At 45.9% G+C, this 20,543-nt stretch overlaps 1 protein-coding gene across 1 annotated transcript in view; it reads right to left on the bottom strand.

Moving 5' to 3' along the window:
* The window catches only part of LOC144753872 (keratin, type I cytoskeletal 19-like), a 95,763-nt gene that overhangs the window by 21,464 nt on the left and 53,756 nt on the right, over nucleotides 1–20,543 (bottom strand). Inside the window, exons 6-7 of the mRNA XM_078641412.1 lie at nucleotides 13,393–13,518; nucleotides 12,562–12,782 (exon numbers count right to left, since the gene is read on the bottom strand). Coding sequence (XP_078497538.1) covers nucleotides 12,562–12,782; nucleotides 13,393–13,518 — 347 coding nt within the window. The remainder of the gene's footprint in view (nucleotides 1–12,561; nucleotides 12,783–13,392; nucleotides 13,519–20,543) is intronic.

Raw genomic sequence — 20,543 nt, 5'->3', positions numbered from 1 at the left:
TGTTGTTGATGCGTTCCTTTTAGGAGGTCCGTTTGGCGTTACGAATGAGTTGGTGGTGCTTGCGGCTGGCGTTCTTGAGGGCTGCATGGTTGTCCGGTGTTTGCTTGTGGCGCCATTTCTTCTCTAGTTTTCAGCAGGTCTGTTTGGAAGCCTGGAGGTCTGCGGTGAACCAGATGGCCCTTCTGTCGGTGTGTCTGTTTGAGGGCTTCTTGATTGGGGCGAGAGTGTTGGTGCAGTCATTGATCCATTGCCTGAGGTTACGGGCGGCTGTGTCGGGGTGGTCGGGTGGGAGGTCTTGGGCGAGGGCGGTAATTAGCTGTTTTTTGGTGACCTTGTTCCAGCTGTGGTGGGGGATTCTTTGCTGGTGGTTGTGTGTGGTGGTTTTCTCGAAGGAGAAGTGGATGCAGCGGTAGTCGGACCAGTGGAGTTCGGTGGTGTGGCTGAAGGTGACATGGTTGCTGGCGGAGAAAATGGGGTCCAGTGTGTGTCCGGCAGAGTGGGTGTGTGTCGTGACAAGCTGTTTGAGACCGAGGTTGGTGAGTTTGTCCAGTAGTGTGGTGGAGCTGCTGTCGGCGGCATTCTCGAGGTGGAAGTTCAGGTCTCTGAGGAGGATGTAGTCTGTGGAGGCAAAGGCATGGGGCTGACGACGTCTGTGATGGAGTCGCAGAACTGTGTCTGAGGTCCGGGGGGTCTGTACACGAGAGTTCCTTTGAGGGTGGTGTTGGGATTGATATGGATCTAGAACTGCAGGTGTTCGGCGGTGCTGAGGGTGTCTTCGGTGTTGGTCGAGATTCTGAGGGTGTTTCTGGGGACGATGGCGATTCCTCCTCCTGGTCTGTTGGTGTGGTCCCTGCAGTTGATTTTGTAGCCATCTGGGATGGCTATGGCAATGTCGGGTGCCGATGAGGTGTTCATCCAGGTCTCCGTCAGGAAGGCGAGGTCCGGGGAGGATGAGTCGAGCAGGTGCCAGAGTTCGACGGTGTGCCTGTGGACGGAGAGGGTGTTGAGCAGTAGGGTACGGAGATGGTTGTGGTCTGCCTCGGTGGGAGGTGGAGCAGGCTGGTGAAGTTGCAGTTGTGGCAGGTGAAGGGTCTATGGGTGCGCTTCGGGATGGCCTGGAAGCAGGTGGTAGACCGGCCGGCGTTGAGTTCGTGGAGGAGGTTTGACGTCGTAGCGGCGTCTGGTGTCGTGGTGCTTGCAGGGCAAGGGGGTCTGGTAGTGGGCGCAGTCCAGGCGCGGATGGGTGCAGACCGGCTTGCCTGAGGTGCGCATTCGGCGCACCAGCGGCACGGGCACGCAGCGGCCACCATGAAGAAGGGTGGGAGGGAGGAGCAGCTGGGAGGCGAGTGCAGGACCAATGGGCGAGCAAGAGGGGTGGGCCGCAGCGGATGCAGCGGCGGGAAAAGTGGATGGCAGAAGGCTGAGATAGGGCAAAAGTGAGAAAAGGCAGAAGCGGCAAAAACAGTGCAAGTAGGCAGAATGGAGTAAAACTACAGACAAGAGGCCCGAGGGCAAAAGATAAGAGGGCAAAAGAAAAGGCAGAGAAATACGGCAGCAAGGAGGTGGGGGGCAACACAGGTGGCTCGAACTCGCGGTAGCGAGAGTGGGAGCACGAGTGTAGCTGGGTAGAGCTGTGTGGCATGGAGAGCAGGTGTGAATGTTTTGCAAACGCAGTTTGGTACCAAACATTCGTACATACCAATGCAAATCCGTATTTGGAAGGGACACCCCAAACACCCTCCTCCCGCCAGATATCGATTCGCAAACCCAAATTATGATTCGATAACAGGTTACCAAATGGCAATGTCAGCTTTGTACATTAGAAAATGCATTTCTGTGTTCGCAAAATGGCAAGATTCTGCAACTTGGGCCATTTGCGAATGCAAAAATGTTTCGTACATCTAACCCAAAAGTTGTTTTTAAAAATTTTTTATTTGACATGCAGTAAACAGTTCATAGAATGTTATAGCCAACTACCAAAACCTACCCACAGGTATAAACATGAATGTTCTAATAATAGACAAGATGATGATACACAAAGGGACATGGGGGGGTAGTCTGAATTTCCAGTTCTATATGTCCAGGAATCTGTAGCAACCCGTATCAGGCAGAACTCCAGTTTTTAAGGATTAAGTTTAGGAGCCCAGTGGAATTACTTCCTTCCTTCAATACTTGTTAAACATGATTAATATAAGTCAGTTTCAGCATTACAATTATCTTAAAGACCAATCAGAAATACTAAATTGACTGTCAGGAAAAAGACAGCAACTCTGAAGGCTATGGGCCTGATTTAGAATTGTGTGGGTGCCCCCCCTCCGATTTTCGGGGGGGGGGGGGAGAAGGTAATTACCTAAGCTCTGGCAGAGACTACATACAGCCTGTCTTATTTAAGGTTCTCTGTCAGTGTGGCGGAGATCTGTGACTTCAAAGGAACTACAGTGATAGCAGCTGCTCTGAAGGCCCAAAAAAAATTCTGAAAAACCGCCATGTTTCTTACAGCTGCTAAGCAACTTTTATGTTTCACAAAAATAAACTCTCAAAGTGTAATTTTTTTTCTCCAAAAACAAATAGTAATGATCGAAACACCCTGGGGGGGGGTGTCATTTTTCATTTTTTCTGTTCTGTATAATTGTTTAACCAGCTGTCAATGTTGATTTTTTTTAAGATTACGTTTTAAGCTTATATTTTTAATTAAGCTGCCATGGAGATTAGAATGCCTTGAAAATGTCTGTGGGAATTGTTTCAAACATTTACAATTGCAAGTTAAAAAGTTATAAAACATTAATAATATATTTTTCATAATAAACACTGGAGTCAGTCCTTAGCGTTTAGTTTTATTATATGTGAAGGCTGTTCTGAACAGTGCTAACATGTTTTTAGGCTAAAGAAAATGTTGTAATTAGTTAAAAATACAATGAATACGATATTTTAAAAAAATGCTGAACACCTGTCAAATGTCTGAAATGTATGCAGGATTTTCTTTCCAACAGTAAAAGTAGCAAAATAAATTTAATGTTTTCACAAAGTTCTTATTAGTGCCAGGAAGGGTTGCAGTGGTTCTGGAGTTTATTTTCTAGACACAAGTGGTCTTGCTTAATTTTGGAAGACAATTGGCGACATGTAACAATGTCCTAAGGTGCCATGATGCCACCCGCCTTAATGTTATGTTATGTTACGTCTATTTATTGTGCGCGCAGCGACTCCAGCCAAGGAGCGTCCCGGCGCAGAGACAAGGTAGCTCGTAACACAACGGGATATAAAAAGAGGCCAGTGAGCAACTAAAACAGGAACAGGGACAGAAAACAGCTAAAACAGGAAGGTTTTTATCGCCTTCCGGAAGGTCAGAAGGTCCTCCAGCAAACGGATTTCAGCAGGCAAGGAGTTCCATGCTGACGCAGCCATTACCCTAAACGAGCGGCCTCCCATGCGGCTAAGCCTGAATCTGGGAACCACCGCAAGGGCCAGACCTTGGGAGCGGAGGCAACGGGCAGGAACATAAAAAGACAAACAATTCGACAGGATTTCCGGGCCTGTACCTCTCAAGATTTTGAAAGCGAGGCACAGGACTTTAAAGAGAATACGCTTCCTAACCGGAAGCCAGTGTAGGGAGCGAAGGACACCTGTCACTGAACAAAATCTTGGTAGGCCGACAATCGCCCTCGCCGCAGCATTCTGAACCCGTTGTAACCTGGTTAGTTCCGCCTGGTTGGCCCCAGCCAGGAGAGAGCTGGCATAATCCAGGCGAGAGATGATAGTGGCCTGGATCACCAGCTGCCTGGTCGGGGCGTCAAAGAACTTGAGAACAGGTCTCAAGCCCCTCAAAAGACCGAAGCAACAGGCCGCAGTTCTTTTCGTATGGCCTATAAAGGAGAGGCCCGCGTCCAGCCAAATCCCCAGATTTTTCACTTCCGATACAGGGATCGGAGTGGGGCCCAACTCTGAAGGCCACCAGTGATCACCCCACAGCTCTACTCCCTTCCCGACGACCAACACCTCTGTTTTAGTGGCGTTTAGCTGAAGGCAGTTGCCTGTCAGCCAACTAGCCACCGCCTTCAGTCCGGACTGAAACCTGGGGGCCTCAATTTCCGCATCCCCGCTGAGAGTAACCGCCAGCTGAGTGTCGTCGGCATACGAGACCAGGGTAAGGCCCCACTGCCTGGCGACATCAGCCAGCGGTCTCACGTACAGATTGAACAACGTGGGACTCAGCGAGGACCCTTGCGGAACCCCCATGGCCAGTGGATGGTAACTGGACTTGAAGGGAGGGATGGCAACACAAAAGGAGCGGTCGTCTAAGAAGGAGCGGAACCATTGCAATACCACACCGCCAATGCCAGTCTCCTCGAGCCGATGCAGGAGGATGCTGTGATTTACCGTATCAAAGGCGGCGCTAAGATCTAACAAAATAAGCGCCGCCGTTTGACCAGCATCCAGCCTTGCCCGGAGATGTTCCACCATCACAAGTAACGCAGTTTCCGTACTGTGCCCAGCACGGAATCCGTTTTGTGTGGGGTCGAGGGCATTGGTCCGAGTCAGATGTTCAGACAGGACCAAATTGACGTGGGCTTCAGTGATCTTGGCTGGCCAGGGTAGCAGCGAGATGGGGCGATAACTTTCAGGCTTAGAGGGGTCCAGGGTGGGCTTTTTAATAATCGGGGACACCACGGCTTGTTTCCACTTAGATGGTACAATTCCCGTTTCCAAGGAGAGATTGACAAGGGAACATACAACTGTACGTCCCATAAAAGCTTGGTCTCGAAAGAGAGCAGGCCTTACTGGGTCGGATGGAGACCCAGATTTAACTTGCAACGCAAGTTTGTCAAAACCATCCGAGGCAAGGGGGGGGAAAACAAGCAGTGTGGTCTGATGGTGATCCCGATTAGTACTTTCCACAGTGGACCCTAAGCTAGGGAACGTCCTGTAAATGGCTTGGACCTTCCCCAAAAAGTAGGAAGCAAGGGATTCACAATGGGAAAGGGAGCTTACGGTCATAGTGGTAGGCCGCTTCGCCATAAGTTGTTTTACGGCCTTAAAAATAGCCTTTGACGGATTTGAGTTGTTCCGGAATTCGGTAGCATAGAAGGCCGCACGAGCCCGGCAGATAGCTCGATGGTAGAGCTTAACGGACCTGGTATATGCGGCTTTTAAGTCAGCCGCATAGGTTTTCCTCCAGGCCCTCTCTGCTCGTCTACAGGCACCCTTTAGGGCCCGAAGTGCGCCATCGTACCAGGGACTGGACTCTCTAGAATTGATTTTGGTTGATACGATAGGTATCAGAGAGTCCAAGGCCCTGGTGATCCAAGAACAAAAGAGGTCATACCCCTTTTCTACATCCGTCAAGAGGTCCAGCGGCTCCTCTAATAGAAGACGATGGAAGTCTTCTAACCTAAGCTTTTTCCAAGCCCTCTTCTGAACCCATCTAGCCGAAGAGATGGAAGGAGTGGCAGAGACAGGGCATAGAATGGACACCAAGAAGTGATCTGTCCACTCCACCGGAGAGACAGAAGTGATTTGAATCCCCGGCAGATTGGTGAACAAGGGATCCAAAATATGCCCCCCCGAATGGGTAGGCTGGGACACCATCTGGGGAAGTTGAAAGGCCTCTAGGTCAGAGGAGATGGAACGCACTGTCAAGCCAGAGAGGGTGTCGAAATGCAGATTTAGATCACCCATGATAGAAAAGTTGGCACAATCTGCAGCCAGAGGGCCAACAATGTCGGGGAAGGCATTTCTAAACGCCACATCACTGCCGGGTGGACGATAAACGACCATCCCGGACAGGCTAAACTCAGGGCTGACAGAGACCTTGAACATGGCGCTTTCACACCCAGAGATGTTTAGGGCGCTCCAGACGCAAGGGTAGATAGTTTTTACCACTAACGCGATACCCCCACCCCTAGACGGCCTATTCAGGGTGTACATAGAATAGCCGAATGGGCAGGCTAGATTGGTAATAGCGGTATCAGCGTCCTGCAGCCATGTTTCCGTCATGGCCAATACGTCAGGAGCTTCCTCCTCAATGAGGTCATAAATGTGCTGATAATGTTTCAGCACAGACCTGACATTTAAGTTCAGGATCTTCAAAGTAGTAGGGGTACCCATAATGCGGCGAGTCTCCGAGGAAACAGTCCTTGAGAGGGGGCGCGGGGAGTCTAGAGCCCACCTATTACAGAGGCAATGATAAGGGCCTCGCAGTGGGTGTACCGGTGGAAGGGTACAGCAGCGGCTTACCTGTCCGATGGAAAGCAGGCAGTCCCGCGAGTACGTCAACATGGTAGAGCCGGGATAGAATAATAATCCCCAGCCAGAGTACCGCGACGTCCAGCGCGTCCTTAGCGCGGACGGGCGCAGACGGGCAGGACTCTGGCACGACTCCGGCCACGCGAGGACGCGCCCGCTGCGCGATCCCGCTGCGCTAGGGGAGGAGCTTTAAAAAGGTGTTCCAAGTCCGCGCATGCGCAGTAAAGCGCAGGCAGAACGAACAGCCTCCAACCAATGACCCCACTCAAAGATGGCGACCAAGATCTAATAGGCACCCACCCAGGACCAGACCCGCCCAAACGGCGGTGGGGGGCACAGATTAAGGTGCAAGTGAGTGGAAAATTAAAAACAATGTCCTAATGACCAGAATAATGCGCAGTACACTTTAAAATAGCACTCTTAGAACAGCGCGCTAAGCGCTCGCGCTGCAGCCAGCTACCTTGTCAGGGGGCGAGGTGAGGAAGGACTCGCCTTAAAAAGGTGTTCCAAGTCCGCGCATGCGCAGTAAAGCGCAGGCAGAACGAACAGCCTCCAACCAATGACCCCACTCAAAGATGGCGACCAAGATCTAATAGGCACCCACCCAGGACCAGACCCGCCCAAACGGCGGTGGGGGGCACAGATTAAGGTGCAAGTGAGTGGAAAATTAAAAACAATGTCCTAATGACCAGAATAATGCGCAGTACACTTTAAAATAGCACTCTTAGAACAGCGCGCTAAGCGCTCGCGCTGCAGCCAGCTACCTTGTCAGGGGGCGAGGTGAGGAAGGACTCGCCTTAAAAAGGTGTTCCAAGTCCGCGCATGTGCAGTAAAGCGCAGGCAGAACGAACAGCCTCCAACCAATGACCCCACTCAAAGATGGCGACCAAGATCTAATAGGCACCCACCCAGGACCAGACCCGCCCAAACGGCGGTGGGGGGCACAGATTAAGGTGCAAGTGAGTGGAAAATTAAAAACAATGTCCTAATGACCAGAATAATGCGCAGTACACTTTAAAATAGCACTCTTAGAACAGCGCGCTAAGCGCTCGCGCTGCAGCCAGCTACCTTGTCAGGGGGCGAGGTGAGGAAGGACTCGCCTTAAAAAGGTGTTCCAAGTCCGCGCATGCGCAGTAAAGCGCAGGCAGAACGAACAGCCTCCAACCAATGACCCCACTCAAAGATGGCGACCAAGATCTAATAGGCACCCACCCAGGACCAGACCCGCCCAAACGGCGGTGGGGGGCACAGATTAAGGTGCAAGTGAGTGGAAAATTAAAAACAATGTCCTAATGACCAGAATAATGCGCAGTACACTTTAAAATAGCACTCTTAGAACAGCGCGCTAAGCGCTCGCGCTGCAGCCAGCTACCTTGTCAGGGGGCGAGGTGAGGAAGGACTCGCCTTAAAAAGGTGTTCCAAGTCCGCGCATGCGCAGTAAAGCGCAGGCAGAACGAACAGCCTCCAACCAATGACCCCACTCAAAGATGGCGACCAAGATCTAATAGGCACCCACCCAGGACCAGACCCGCCCAAACGGCGGTGGGGGGCACAGATTAAGGTGCAAGTGAGTGGAAAATTAAAAACAATGTCCTAATGACCAGAATAATGCGCAGTACACTTTAAAATAGCACTCTTAGAACAGCGCGCTAAGCGCTCGCGCTGCAGCCAGCTACCTTGTCATAATATGCTGGGCCTACGCCCGAGACTCCAGAAGGGAAATGTGCACTTTAAATTTGCAGAGTTTTTACCATCCACTGGCTACAACTGCTTGGCCCATCTCTTGATATATCAAAATGATACGTAAGAGAAAGATTGGCTTAAGAAAAGAATAATATGTCTGGGGTCGAACTGGGGATAAATAAAGAACATGGTTATTTTGCGAGAAATATCAGATGAACTGATTGATGAAGAAGGGCCTCTTGGCGTCCGCGGACCACCTAAATCATGGGGCGAGGCAGTGGTAGTGCCAGTGCTGCACTGGCGATCTGACTGCCCTATTACAACTTTGGCATTCGGATCGCCATTGGACCTCCGCAACCGCTAGGGAACCACATTCCCTGTGGTGGTACCGTGGTCAGGGGTTCACAATATGCTGGTGGTGCCGCTGCGGCACCGCCATGCATATTATGAATTTCAAGACCGCCAGCGGTCTCATGGAGGTACTTACTCCATTAAACTGCTGGCGGTCATCAAACAAAGGGTCCTTACAGGGCTCCCTTTCCCCATGTATTTTGGTGCATGCAGGGGGGCACATGTTGTGCCCCCCTGTGTGCATGCCCCCCAGTTCCTATACGGCATGGACTGCAGAGTCTATGCTTTGCAGGAGCTACCTTTGACGCTCCCACTGCGGTGCCCTTTTTCAGGGGCAATGCTGTGGGACTGCCAAAAAACGCCTGCCAGACACGAGAAAACTCATAATCTCGTGGGCAGTGATCACACAGCTTTGCTGGTGTGGGAGCGGGGCACAGGCATAGGGGGCCCGCTCTCACACTGCCAACATCATAATCGGGCCCTGAATCTAAGTGGGAACTGTTGCCTTATAGTATTGTTCAACTTCTTCTTCTCAGACGGGTGAAATCTGGCTCCCCTGCTGATATCTGCCCAGCACGTGTACTAAGTCAGATCTTCCTAGATTGTCCCTCCCCTGCTCTCACCCTAATAAATGAATCATTTGAACAGGGCACTGTCCCTCGCCCTTTTAAGGCTGCTACGATCATCCCCATCCTTAAAAAACCCGGGGCAGACCCTGGTGTCCCGGCCAACTATCGGCCAATTTCCCTCCTCCCTTTCCTAGGGAAGATTGCTGAGTCCCATCTTACTCAGGTCTTAAGCTCCTTTATTGAGGATAGCAATTATCTTGCCCCCTGCCAAGCAGGCTTCCGCCCACGCCCTTCCACAGAGAGGGTGGTTATTTCAGTTCTGGACCGACTCAGGGAGGGATTGGACTCCAACGTGCCCCAGGCCCACGTTTTATTAGATCTGTCCGCCGCCTTTGACACGGTGGACCATTCCATCCTCTTACGCCGTGTCAGGTCGGCAGGCATCGAGGGCCCCCCTTTGGCCTGGTTGGAGTCCTTCCTGTCTGACCGCTCCCAGGCTGTCCATCTAGCAGAATTTGCCGCTCCCTCTCGTGTAATTACTTGTGGGGTCCCCCAGGGCTCTTCCCTCTCCCCTTACTTTTTAACTTATATATTTTCCCTCTTATTTTTGCTTTGCAGCACATGGAGGTCGCGGTATACAACTATGCCGACGACCTCCAACTTATTTTTGATTTGTCCCCGACCTCGCCAGGTCAAACCAGCTTCCAGTCCGTGATGCTATTCATCCGCGAATGGATGAATATGAACCATCTGAAATTAAATCCGGACAAAACGGAGCTGGTTCTGACAGGCGGTGTCGCCAATCCTTGGTCACCCCTTTTTTGGCCCCCTTCCTTAGGTCCCCCCCCCATCCCTTCCTCATCAGTTAAAACTTTGGGCATCACTCTTAACCATCAACTTACACTTCATTCACACATCAGTTCAGTTGTTTCCTCTTGTTTTTTTCCCTACGAACTATTAGGAAAATATCCCGTTTTTTTTCTGTTCCCGCCCTCAAATTGATCATAATGGCTATGGTTTTGTCAAAAATTGATTACGGGAACATCGTCCTTAATGGTGCTCCCGCATACGCTCTCCACCGGCTTCAGCTGGTCCAGAACCAGGCGGCTCGCCTGGTTTATGGCCTGGCTAAGTCACATCACTCCACTCCCCTTCTGAAAGCCCTTCACTGGCTCCCTATTAAGCAGCGGGCACTGTTTAAATTGGGATGCCTTACTTTTCAAGCTCGAGCAGGCACCGCCCCGGCATTTATCAACGCTGCTGTTACGAACTATTGCCCGCCAAGAGCTCTCCGTTCCTCTTCTCTGGGCTTGCTGGCAGTACCACGCTTTAAGAAGAAAAAAGCTAGTGGTCAGAAATTCTCAGTTCTGGCCCCCACCTTTTGGAATGCCCTTCCCCCTTCAATAAGGCTCCTGCCATCCTACATGGAATATCGCAGGGCCTTAAAAACATTACTGTTTCAGCAAGCGTTCAATGATTAGCCACTGTTCTCTATCTGCTTGTTTTTACCATTGTTGCCCCCAGCGCCAAGAAACTGCTTAGTACACGAGCGCTTTATAAATGTTTTTAAATTCAAATTCAAATTCAGTTGAGTCCTACGAAAGGGTGGCAAACTCAGTCAGTAATCACTAATAAAGATATATGGTGCCCATGCCAAGATAATCTCAACTTTACTGATACGGTGCATTGTTTATTGTGAACTGACACCTGTTCTGGATATTCTGCCAAAGTAGCGACACTGGTCTGTAATTTTTATTCTAAAATCAAGAAAAGGGTTTAGAGGCAATCAAAATGTTTCAAGCGGTGGAATTTCCACAAAGTTTCTGGTAACTTCTGAGACCTACTTCCTTGTTCTTCATTGTACAAATCACTTACCTGCTTTCAGAACAAATACAAATAGTTAATAAAAACCAGTGCATTAAAACAGGTGGATTTAAACCGTAAGGATACATACATTTAAATTGACATGTTTAGAATAACTGATCACCTTCATGCTTGTTAAGCGATAAGTGCTGTGCACACAAATGTAGGTGTGCTACTTTTGATGCTTTGGGTCAGTGCTTGAATAGGTACAGTTTTCCAGTGTCCCCACAATCCCTGTCTTAGTGTGCATATAGCTACAACCTGGCATCTTTCACGGTTGGAGGCCAGTGGCTGTTTTTTCTTCAGCTAGCATAAGAAATATTACCAGTCTGCACTTCAGCTGTGGGTCCCCCGGACCAAAGCAGGCCATTTCTGCTTGCCTCCGCGAGCGATTTCCCCTTTGGTTAAAGGCAGGCTTTAGCAGCTGTCTCCTTTCCTTTAGCAGCTCCTTTAAGGTGCAGAGTAGATTCGAAATATCTTCTGTTCCATTATCACACAGGTGGCAAGAGGGCCCACAGGAACCCCTAAGGAACCATCTGCTGCAGACCTAGCTGGAACACCCACCCTACAAGTCTTCCATTAACCCCAGATCTGCTCCCGTTTCTTAGGTCATCCCCTGCCTTCATAGACGACTTTCTCAGCCACCATGCACCAGTCCATGTCTTTCTTATTTTCTTTTAGTGTTGGCGCTGTCGATGCCCCCCATCTCCAGGCTAAGTTACGTTTAGCGATCGTCGTCCCCATAGTTGCCCAGATTTGCTCTTTACAGCTAAGATCCCATATTTTAAGAAGGCACCACTTTTGGTTTGTAAGTCCACCCCACACACCTCTCGCAGGCACTGTCTTATAGCCTTCCAATAGGTTTTAATTTCCGGGCATTCCCATAAAATATGGTAAAAAGATACCTCTTTCAATCTTTGCTAAGGTGTTACAGAAAATGTAGGATCTCTGAAGTAGCCTAAGTTAAACTAACCTAAGTTTTGACGACATAGCTGACTCCTTAGGGGATGTCAATGCCTCTACCCAGTCTTTGTCCACCAGTTCCCTCAAGTCTGTGTGCCAGCATTCTCAAAGGCATGGGTCAGGGCAGTTATTTATCAGTTTTTGGTAAGTCAGGGATATTGCTCTATGTTCCATATAATCAGTCCCAGAGTGCTGTTCCTTGAGTTATTTTAACGTGCCACCCCAACTTCCTGTGCACCTAGTGCTAAAGTGTGACTGTGTGCTTCATGGGTCCTGTAATATTGTGGTGCTTGGGAGTAGTATATAGTGCTTGAGTGTATCCCCCAGGACTCAAAATACATCTGCCCACTCGGTATGCAGGGTCATCTTGCGGGCGGTGCACCCATTGATTGATGACCGCTAACTGTGCTGCCCAATAGTAACCCTGAATAATTGGCAATGCAATACCGCCATCATACCACCCTCACATAAGCTTTCATGTGGCTATCCTTGGAGGTTTTCTATCCCAAAGAAAGATTATAACCTCGCTGTCTATGGCTTGGAAACAACACTCTTGGACCCGATACAGCGTGTTCTGTAACGCATAGAGAAATCTTGGGAGCATCATCATTTTGAAAAGGGTTGCTCATCCCAGCAAGGAGAGTGGCAATGATCTCCATTGTCCCATTTCTCTGAGGATAATGTATGTGGAAGAGATAAGGCTCTGCATTTACATATTTGTCAAGGTATTTAAAACCCTCCATTACTACCGGAATATTTTAATATATTTGAGTACATCTTTTTATGTTGATCGGCAAGAATGTGGTCATAGTGTAAAAATATGAAGCTCAGCAACATGGAGAAAGTGTGAATTTATGAAATTCTGCAACATGGAAAAGTGCGCTACAATAACCTTAAGTCGTCGCCTTCCAGGAGACGGCGGTAGGTGTCGATCTCCTGCTCCAACCTCATCTTCAATCCCAGCAACTCTTGGTACTCATAGGAGTTATGTTCCAAGTCTGACCGCACTCCAGACAGTTCCTTCTCTAGGCGGGTGATAGTCACTTGCAGCTTCTGCAGCTCGGCTCCGTAGCGGGCTTCAGTCTCAGCCAGCATATGCTCTGTGGAGTCTTTCTGTAATAAGGAACATTGTGTGCTGTAGATCACAGGTGTGATCATTGACAGAAAGCAGAATCAGCACAAAGCTATAAGACAGATGTTTCACAGCACTATCAGACAACACAGGAACAAGTCTTCAAAGGAACATCATAGGCATTTTTTCTTGGTGGTTTGTCAACTTAGGTTCACAGATTGTCTCCAATCGTGTTGAGTTGAGCCGATTTCTATAAATGGTATGGGACTTCTTATGAGTAAACAATGCAATCCCTGTGCAAATAGATTGCAAATTAAGTGGTGCAATGTTTACTGCTACACCCCTCGTTACATTTCGGCAAGACAAATCAGAGTTTAAAGAGTGAAACAGACCTGTAGAATGCTAGGGCATGCAGATTTATGCTCCATTTGTAAGGGAAAGTGGGGATAGGTGATAAATATTGCACCCAGTAAATTAAGAACACCTCAGAGTCAGATTTTAGCAAATGAGATAGTTATTCCATTCTATTCGGGGCACTCAAAATCAGGCCCTACAAGTAAGCTCATCCCTTCTCATACAATATAGGCTCCATGAATTTAAAGAAAGGACCCATCTCATGTGCACCAAAAAGAATCACAATGCTCTCCTTACCATGCTCAGCGCAGACTGCAGCTCTATCTCCAGCGACTGCAGCAAGCGCTTTAGTTCGGTGACCTCGCTCTTGGATGTCTGGGTGGTTTCAGTGCGGACTGCCACCTCCTTTTTCAAATCTGCACTCTGTAAAACACAAAGGAAAGCTTTAATTGTCTAGAAATCTGGGGTGGCTGTTTAGAGCCCTACAAGGCAGGGTGACACAGTACCATTCTGATCCTCAAGTAGAAGAATATCGATCGAAGGTAGTCATAAAGATAACGTACACTTCAGATTAACCTACACATGTACGTATACTTTTACCCTTTGGAGTAAATTTTCTTATCTGGGCTAAGTTACTAAAAAGTGTAGACTTACATGTCTCCACTCCCTCACACAGAGGGTGGAGCCAGTTTTATGCTTGTAAGTTACTACTGCCAAAAAGGAAACAGTAGTAAATCCAATACAACAGATGGCCATCCACTGGAACTGCAAAATCCACAACATCCTCCCATAGTAAATAATGGAGATAGAAACTTAAAATAAAACCCCATAGGAAATAATATTATATTACATTACATTCAATTATTTAAAACAGTCAGTAATAAAAATAAATATTGTTTAAAGTTAAAACATATTATGAGGCAAAGTTATTATTTAATTATAAAATATTTCAAAACCTTTTTTGAATTTACAAATATTGTAAAATGTTGCCATTAAAATATAATAAAACTACTTTTAATTAATTTTATATATCACTTTTAATAATTATGAATGCATAACAAAAAAAATTAATTTCTTTACTTCAGGCGGGAATTAAATTTTTAATTTAACCTTCATAACAATATTTTAATTAATTAGTGATGGACCCCCATCCCACAGTCTCCTTTTTTCATGGCAGGCCATGCTGGCTCCCACGGGAGTCCCACGGAACAACATATGGGTGGCCAACCCCCGCTGCGCATGGCCTTTGGCTGTGCGCAGCATGAGGTAGGCAAGAGGGCCTTGCCTGCGATGGCCAACCTCCCTCACATGATCAGCCAACCAGCCATTGACCCTAACAAATAAATATATATACATTTTAAATGTGGCCCTTTGTGTTGGGTCCTCAAGGGCTATGGTTTCAGGGTCTCCCTACTCTCCCTCTTCTATGTTTACTTGTTCTGGACTTGGGGACTGTGTTTTTGAGTACTGTAATGGTGGACCCAAAATTTCACTTATGTTTCGGCAAGGCAATCTGAGATCTTGATCCAGCAAGAATGCTTTATTTTGTTGTTTTATCCCACTGGGTTGGAGTCCAACAGCAATAGATAGCTATTTTTTTACTTTAATTTCTCTAAAACGTTGAGGTCATAAGCAGTGCCTCATAGCGGTGAAAGTTATACTTATGTCAGTTGCATACAACTGATGCATTGCAGGCAGTTTTTCTTTTGTTTTAAAATAATAGTTTTTTAATTAAAAACCTGCATATAACTCTATTTTAACTTGATTCTTTCGATTCATTTTTGTGTTTTTTTTAACATAAGTTAAACTCTTACTACCTTATGTATGTACAACTTCAATTTAACTTTGATTTTTTTTCAGTGAATTTCTATGGATTTCAACACAAAGTATAATCTTATTACAATATGTCCGTGACAAACGCCTCTTGTGCACAGCCTTCAGCCGTGAGCATCGGAGGGTTGGCCGCAGGGTCGGCCAATCCTACGCCCTATGGCCAAAGATTTTGCACAAAAGGGGGTGGTGATGGACGGAGCATCTGAACCAATCAAACACTCACACCCAGTCAACAGATCTGGGTTTAATCCATCACCGTTCTTTAGCCCACTCTGCCACCCCAGTTCAGACATGGCCATATGCAAATCAGTCTGACCCTGTGCCTCATGGGAACAGCTCTGTAAGGACCTGGTTTAACCAGGTCGGACCGGGAGCTCAACCTTAGTCCATTAAAGGTTTCAAAAATGTATAAACAAATTTATATGCACTTGTCCCAATTTAAACATAACGTACCATACAAGATTGTAATTCAAAATATTCGTTTTTTACTATACATAATAAAACATATGCATGGAGTTTAAACAAATCTAAAGAAAGCGATTTCATACAATATACTTCAGCTTCATACTATGTTCTTTCACATATGTATGTGTCTTTTCAAAAAATACAAGAGTACATAATAAACTTCAAAACATATCCCAATGCATTTCGGGTCACTGCTGGACCCTTCTTCAGGGGTTGGTCTTTTCCATTCGATATAAATCCTTGAAATTCAATGTATGTTCTATTTGTGAGCACTTCAAAGTTGTGTTTCAGACACTGAAAAAATAATAATCGCCATATTGGGAGTGTAAGTATTTTCTGTGGAAGTCACTACTACACCATATCAAATGTAATTCATGATTAAAAAATGAGATGAGGAAGCCACAGTAGCAAGATTAAGGTGGAACAAACAAGACAAGATGGGGATATATCTGAAAACTCTTAGGAGGTGAACTGTAATTGTGCTAAGATGCCAACTAATGAGAGAAAACCTGCTACCACGTGTGTGTTGACCAAATACCAGGCACCAAGTGATGGAAAAACTGCAAACCAGTGTGACTCGTATTCACCTGATTCAGAAAGTAAAAAGTTAAACAATTAAAAAATAACAGCTTACCCGCCCAGGCAAACCTTTAGCGGACCGACTCAAGAATTCATCAACAATATCCGGTTCTGCAAATTACGTTAATAAATCCGTCAATAAACCAATAATGTGCAAAGCGTATCTAAACCACAATGTAAATCTCCTGGCTTACCAAAGCCCGAGCGTCGTGAGTGCAAATTCCATAATTCCCGCACTTTGCGGTGCATCAGAAAACCGGCTGCCAAAAGCGCCCTGCAATGTAAAGGGGCGAGTCCGTAAGTATCCCGCCTTCATTATACCCGTGTGATAAAAAATCACAAGCAGCGAGAAGCGCTTAGGAGGTTCCTACCTTCGATCTCACAGCGTCCTCTGACCCTCGACCTCGTGATTGCTTCCGGAAACAACATCCGGTCCAAAAGACACTTGTTTATGTAGTCTAACATCCTGTCCTCTACCTAATATCCGGTTCTCAGTGCATGGAGTCTTAAAGGGCTAGATACTATTTGGGAACCTCAAATCCCGACGGAGAGTATTACAAAACATAATTGCCTGAACTATGTATCTCAATTCGGCAAAGTGATGTTCGGATGTGTCAGTTAGCTACTCGAATCTCAACATTTTACCAAAGCCATGAGTAATGTGAAAAAGGTGCCAATGTGTGTAAACCCCATCGTGAGCACGATGTGCCCTCTGCCTATGAGCAAATGAGTAAACAAGGAAAATGCTAAACAAAAGCAATAATGGAACATAAAAATATTTAGAGCTGAGGTGTGGTGCTCCTGACAACGAAATAAAGTACACAGTTATGGTATATGGGAAAGGGAAACATGAAAAATGATAAACGGTGCAAGAAACAACAGAAAATCTTTTCAAACTATTAATTGGACTGTGCTAATAACACAGGTACTATCCCAATGGCTACGTGTAGACAATAAGTTAAACAATTAACAATACAATAAGCGACAGGGGATGTGTTTAACAGTGTCCTTGAAACAACTTAAATATATTAAAACAGTACATGTTGAAGCAAGCTAATTATATGCAGTAATTTTCATAATTCATCATCAATTCACGGTATAAGCAAATATGTGTTACCACAGAAACATAAGGAACATTGCAAAAACGGTTTATATTGTGTGCAAAACGTATAAGGATCTAATCGTATGATAGGTTCCACAGTGGCATGATAGCGATGCCAGTACTTTCAGCTCATTTGCATACAATGATATACTGTTCATAAAAAACATAGCATCTCGTATTGATCATTGAGCCCCCCCGGTGTAAGGGTGCCCAATTTCTTAATCCAAAAGGTTTCTCTGCGTGACAATGCCACATTATGATCTGTTCCTGAGTGTTTCTCTACCACTTCTAGTACGGTGTATCTCAGTTGTGGAATAGTGTGTGATGCACTGGTCCAATGTGTCGCTAAACTGGAGGTGGTGGATTGGTTGCGTATTGTGCTTTTATGCTCTATGATTCGAGTCTTGATTTTTCTCGATGTCCGTCCCACGTACGTAAGACCACATGGACATTGTATAGCATAAATGACTCCTACAGAGTTACAATCAGCACTGAACTTCAAGACGATGTCTTTACCAGTTTGAGGGTGTGAAAAGGTTTTACTCACAATCGTGTTGTTGCACTGTCCACAATTATAACACTTTCTCATCCCTTTGAAAGTGTCCATCTGATATCTTTGCGGTTTTTTGAGTATCTCCCTGATATTCTTAGCTCGGGTGTGAGCTATTATAGGAAAGTTTTTAAATATGTGAATGAAATCGGGTTCATTGGCAATCATTTCCCACCGTTTCTTCAGTATTTGTCTAATCCTATGTGATTGAGTGGAATGTTTCATAACAAAAACAATGCGTTCACAGGGTGACTTCTCAGTTTTTTTCAACAGGCTCTCCCGATCGATTTGTTGTACTCGGAGATATGCGTCTTCTAGAACCTTTTGAGGGTAACCTCTGTCAGTATACCTCTTTAGTTGCTCTTTGATTGCCCTTGTACATTCACCTGTGTCCGAGGAAATTCTTTTAATGCGCATCAATTGGGATGTGGGCAAGTGGTTCTTCAAGTTCCTTGGATGTGCACTGGTGTAGTGCAACGCATTATTAACATCCGTTGCTTTCCGGTAGACAGTGGTTGAAATACCTTGCGGTGTTTTTTGAATTTCTATGTCCAAAAAGTGTATCCTCGACTCTTGAACATCATAGGTGAATTTGATTTGCCCGTACACTAGACCAGCACCCACATAATCAGACGTAAAATGGCGTCCTTTAAAGAAATCTCAAACCTTACATTGAATCAGGCAGAGATTAAAGCATATGGCACAGAAGAGGCAGCATCAATCTACTCATTAATAGAACAGGTTCGCACGTTCAGCACTTCCAAAGGCACGACAGCACAGATGTTGAAGCAACTAGAATATGTCATGCGCAAAGAAATCAATCAACGGCTTCACGCCACAACACTCATCGAATACCACAAAGTCAAGAGGATACCGAGAGGTCTTCGCATTGCACTTAAACCTATGCTGTTCAAATTTAATAAGGCATTCATGATTAAATGGCAGGCAATTCTCAATAAGTGTTCACTTGATCTGATTCTCCTGATAATAGAAGAATTGTCGCAGATTTTGAATGAGTTAAAGGAAGATATTTACAACTTACAACAGGAATTAATTCGAACCATGCCATCAGAGGATTGGACAAAAATTTTAGAGGACATTAATCGCAGATTGGATACCCATGCGAAAGAAGTGCATGATCGTAAAATACGAAAGTTTCGTAGGGATACGATCGATTACAAATTAGACGAAGTCTACACGTGGGCGGAAGCCTACGCACAAAGAAGATTCACAAGTAGACCGATTCCTAAACAAACATCATCAGAGGAAAGCATAGTACAGGACGAAGACTTGTCCTTACAAAGGGCACCGGCTCCCGTCGTGAGCATAGATTCCCAGGAACCCACAGCATCCGGATCATCTAGAGGCGTGAAACCTTCTTTTTTAGCGGAAGGACAATCAGCAACTCACCCACCAGATTTACCAACGGAAGTAAGACCAAACGGATCAGGAGGGGACAAAGTAACAAAAAAAGTTCCGGAAGGAGGAAGACCACAAAGAGTAGTCGCGAAAAAGGTAACTTAGTGGTGAACATTTCGAGCAAAAATTTATCGACAGAACAATTGAACATTTTAAATAAAGGGACCTCATTTGTTCCCACTTATGTATCAAATGGTTTGGAAACGGAAATAGCGCTCTTCAAATTCTTACGAAAATTGAGACTCAAATGGTTCTTTTCCACAACAACATCTAATGGATCACAGCGACCTAGGGAAACATTCAAACCCAAAAGCAAATTTATGTCCCCTATCTCGCACAAAGTTTTGGACAACTTCGAAACTCTTGTAAAAAAGGATCTAGAATCCATTAAATATGAAATACCCAACCACTCTAATCTCTCGAAAGGAGAAAAACGAATTTTGAATAATTTGAGACAGGACACGTCCATTACTTTTCAACCAGCGGACAAGGGAGGAGCACTCATAATGATGGATACCACCTTCTATGATAGAAAAGTAGAGGAGCATGTACGTGACATGTCCACATACATTCAACTTGAAAAGGACCCTACTCAAGACTTCAGTACACTTTTAGATGAGATCATCACCAAAGCAGAAAATGACGGCATAATCAACATCAACACGGCTAGATTCTTGAAAACCACTGAACCGCAAGTTCCACATATATACATGCTCCCTAAAATCCATAAGAGTTTAGAGGACCCGCCTTTTCGACCTATCGTAGCTGGATGTGGATCTATACATGAACCAGTTGGACGTTATGTGGATTTCTATTTACAGCCCTTAGTACAATCATGGCGAACCTATTTGAAAGACACCACAGATTGCTTAATCAAACTATCAGAAGTTAACGACCTTATTGACGACAGGACAATACTGTGCACCATAGACGTGGTTGCACTCTATACGTCAATTGCTCATATGGAGGGTCTGGAAGCCATAGAATGGAGATTGTTACAATCAGAAATAGACCAACAACTGAGTGTGTTTTTACTAGAATTGCTACACTTCTCACTATTTCACAGCTATTTCAGTTGGAAATCAGATTTCTTCCTGCAGAAAACAGGTACCTCCATGGGGTTTTCAGGAGCACCGTCGTATGCTAATACGTTTATGGCATACTTTGAACAACAGTACATACTCACTGATCACAGATGGATGAACAATTTGATACTGTACTTAAGGTACATTGATGACATTTTGGTCCTCTGGCGGGGCACCAAACAGGAACTAGTTGAAAGAATTCAAGAACTCAATGAACGCAACCCACGAATCAAATTCACCTATGATGTTCAAGAGTCGAGGATACACTTTTTGGACATAGAAATTCAAAAAACACCGCAAGGTATTTCAACCACTGTCTACCGGAAAGCAACGGATGTTAATAATGCGTTGCACTACACCAGTGCACATCCAAGGAACTTGAAGAACCACTTGCCCACATCCCAATTGATGCGCA

This window comes from Lissotriton helveticus, chromosome 5_1, assembly GCF_964261635.1.
Source record: "Lissotriton helveticus chromosome 5_1, aLisHel1.1, whole genome shotgun sequence".
In the NCBI taxonomy this organism is placed as follows: Eukaryota; Metazoa; Chordata; class Amphibia; order Caudata; family Salamandridae; genus Lissotriton; species Lissotriton helveticus.
Note: the sequence above shows the minus strand (reverse complement) of the source record. Positions and strands in the feature narration are given on the sequence as shown.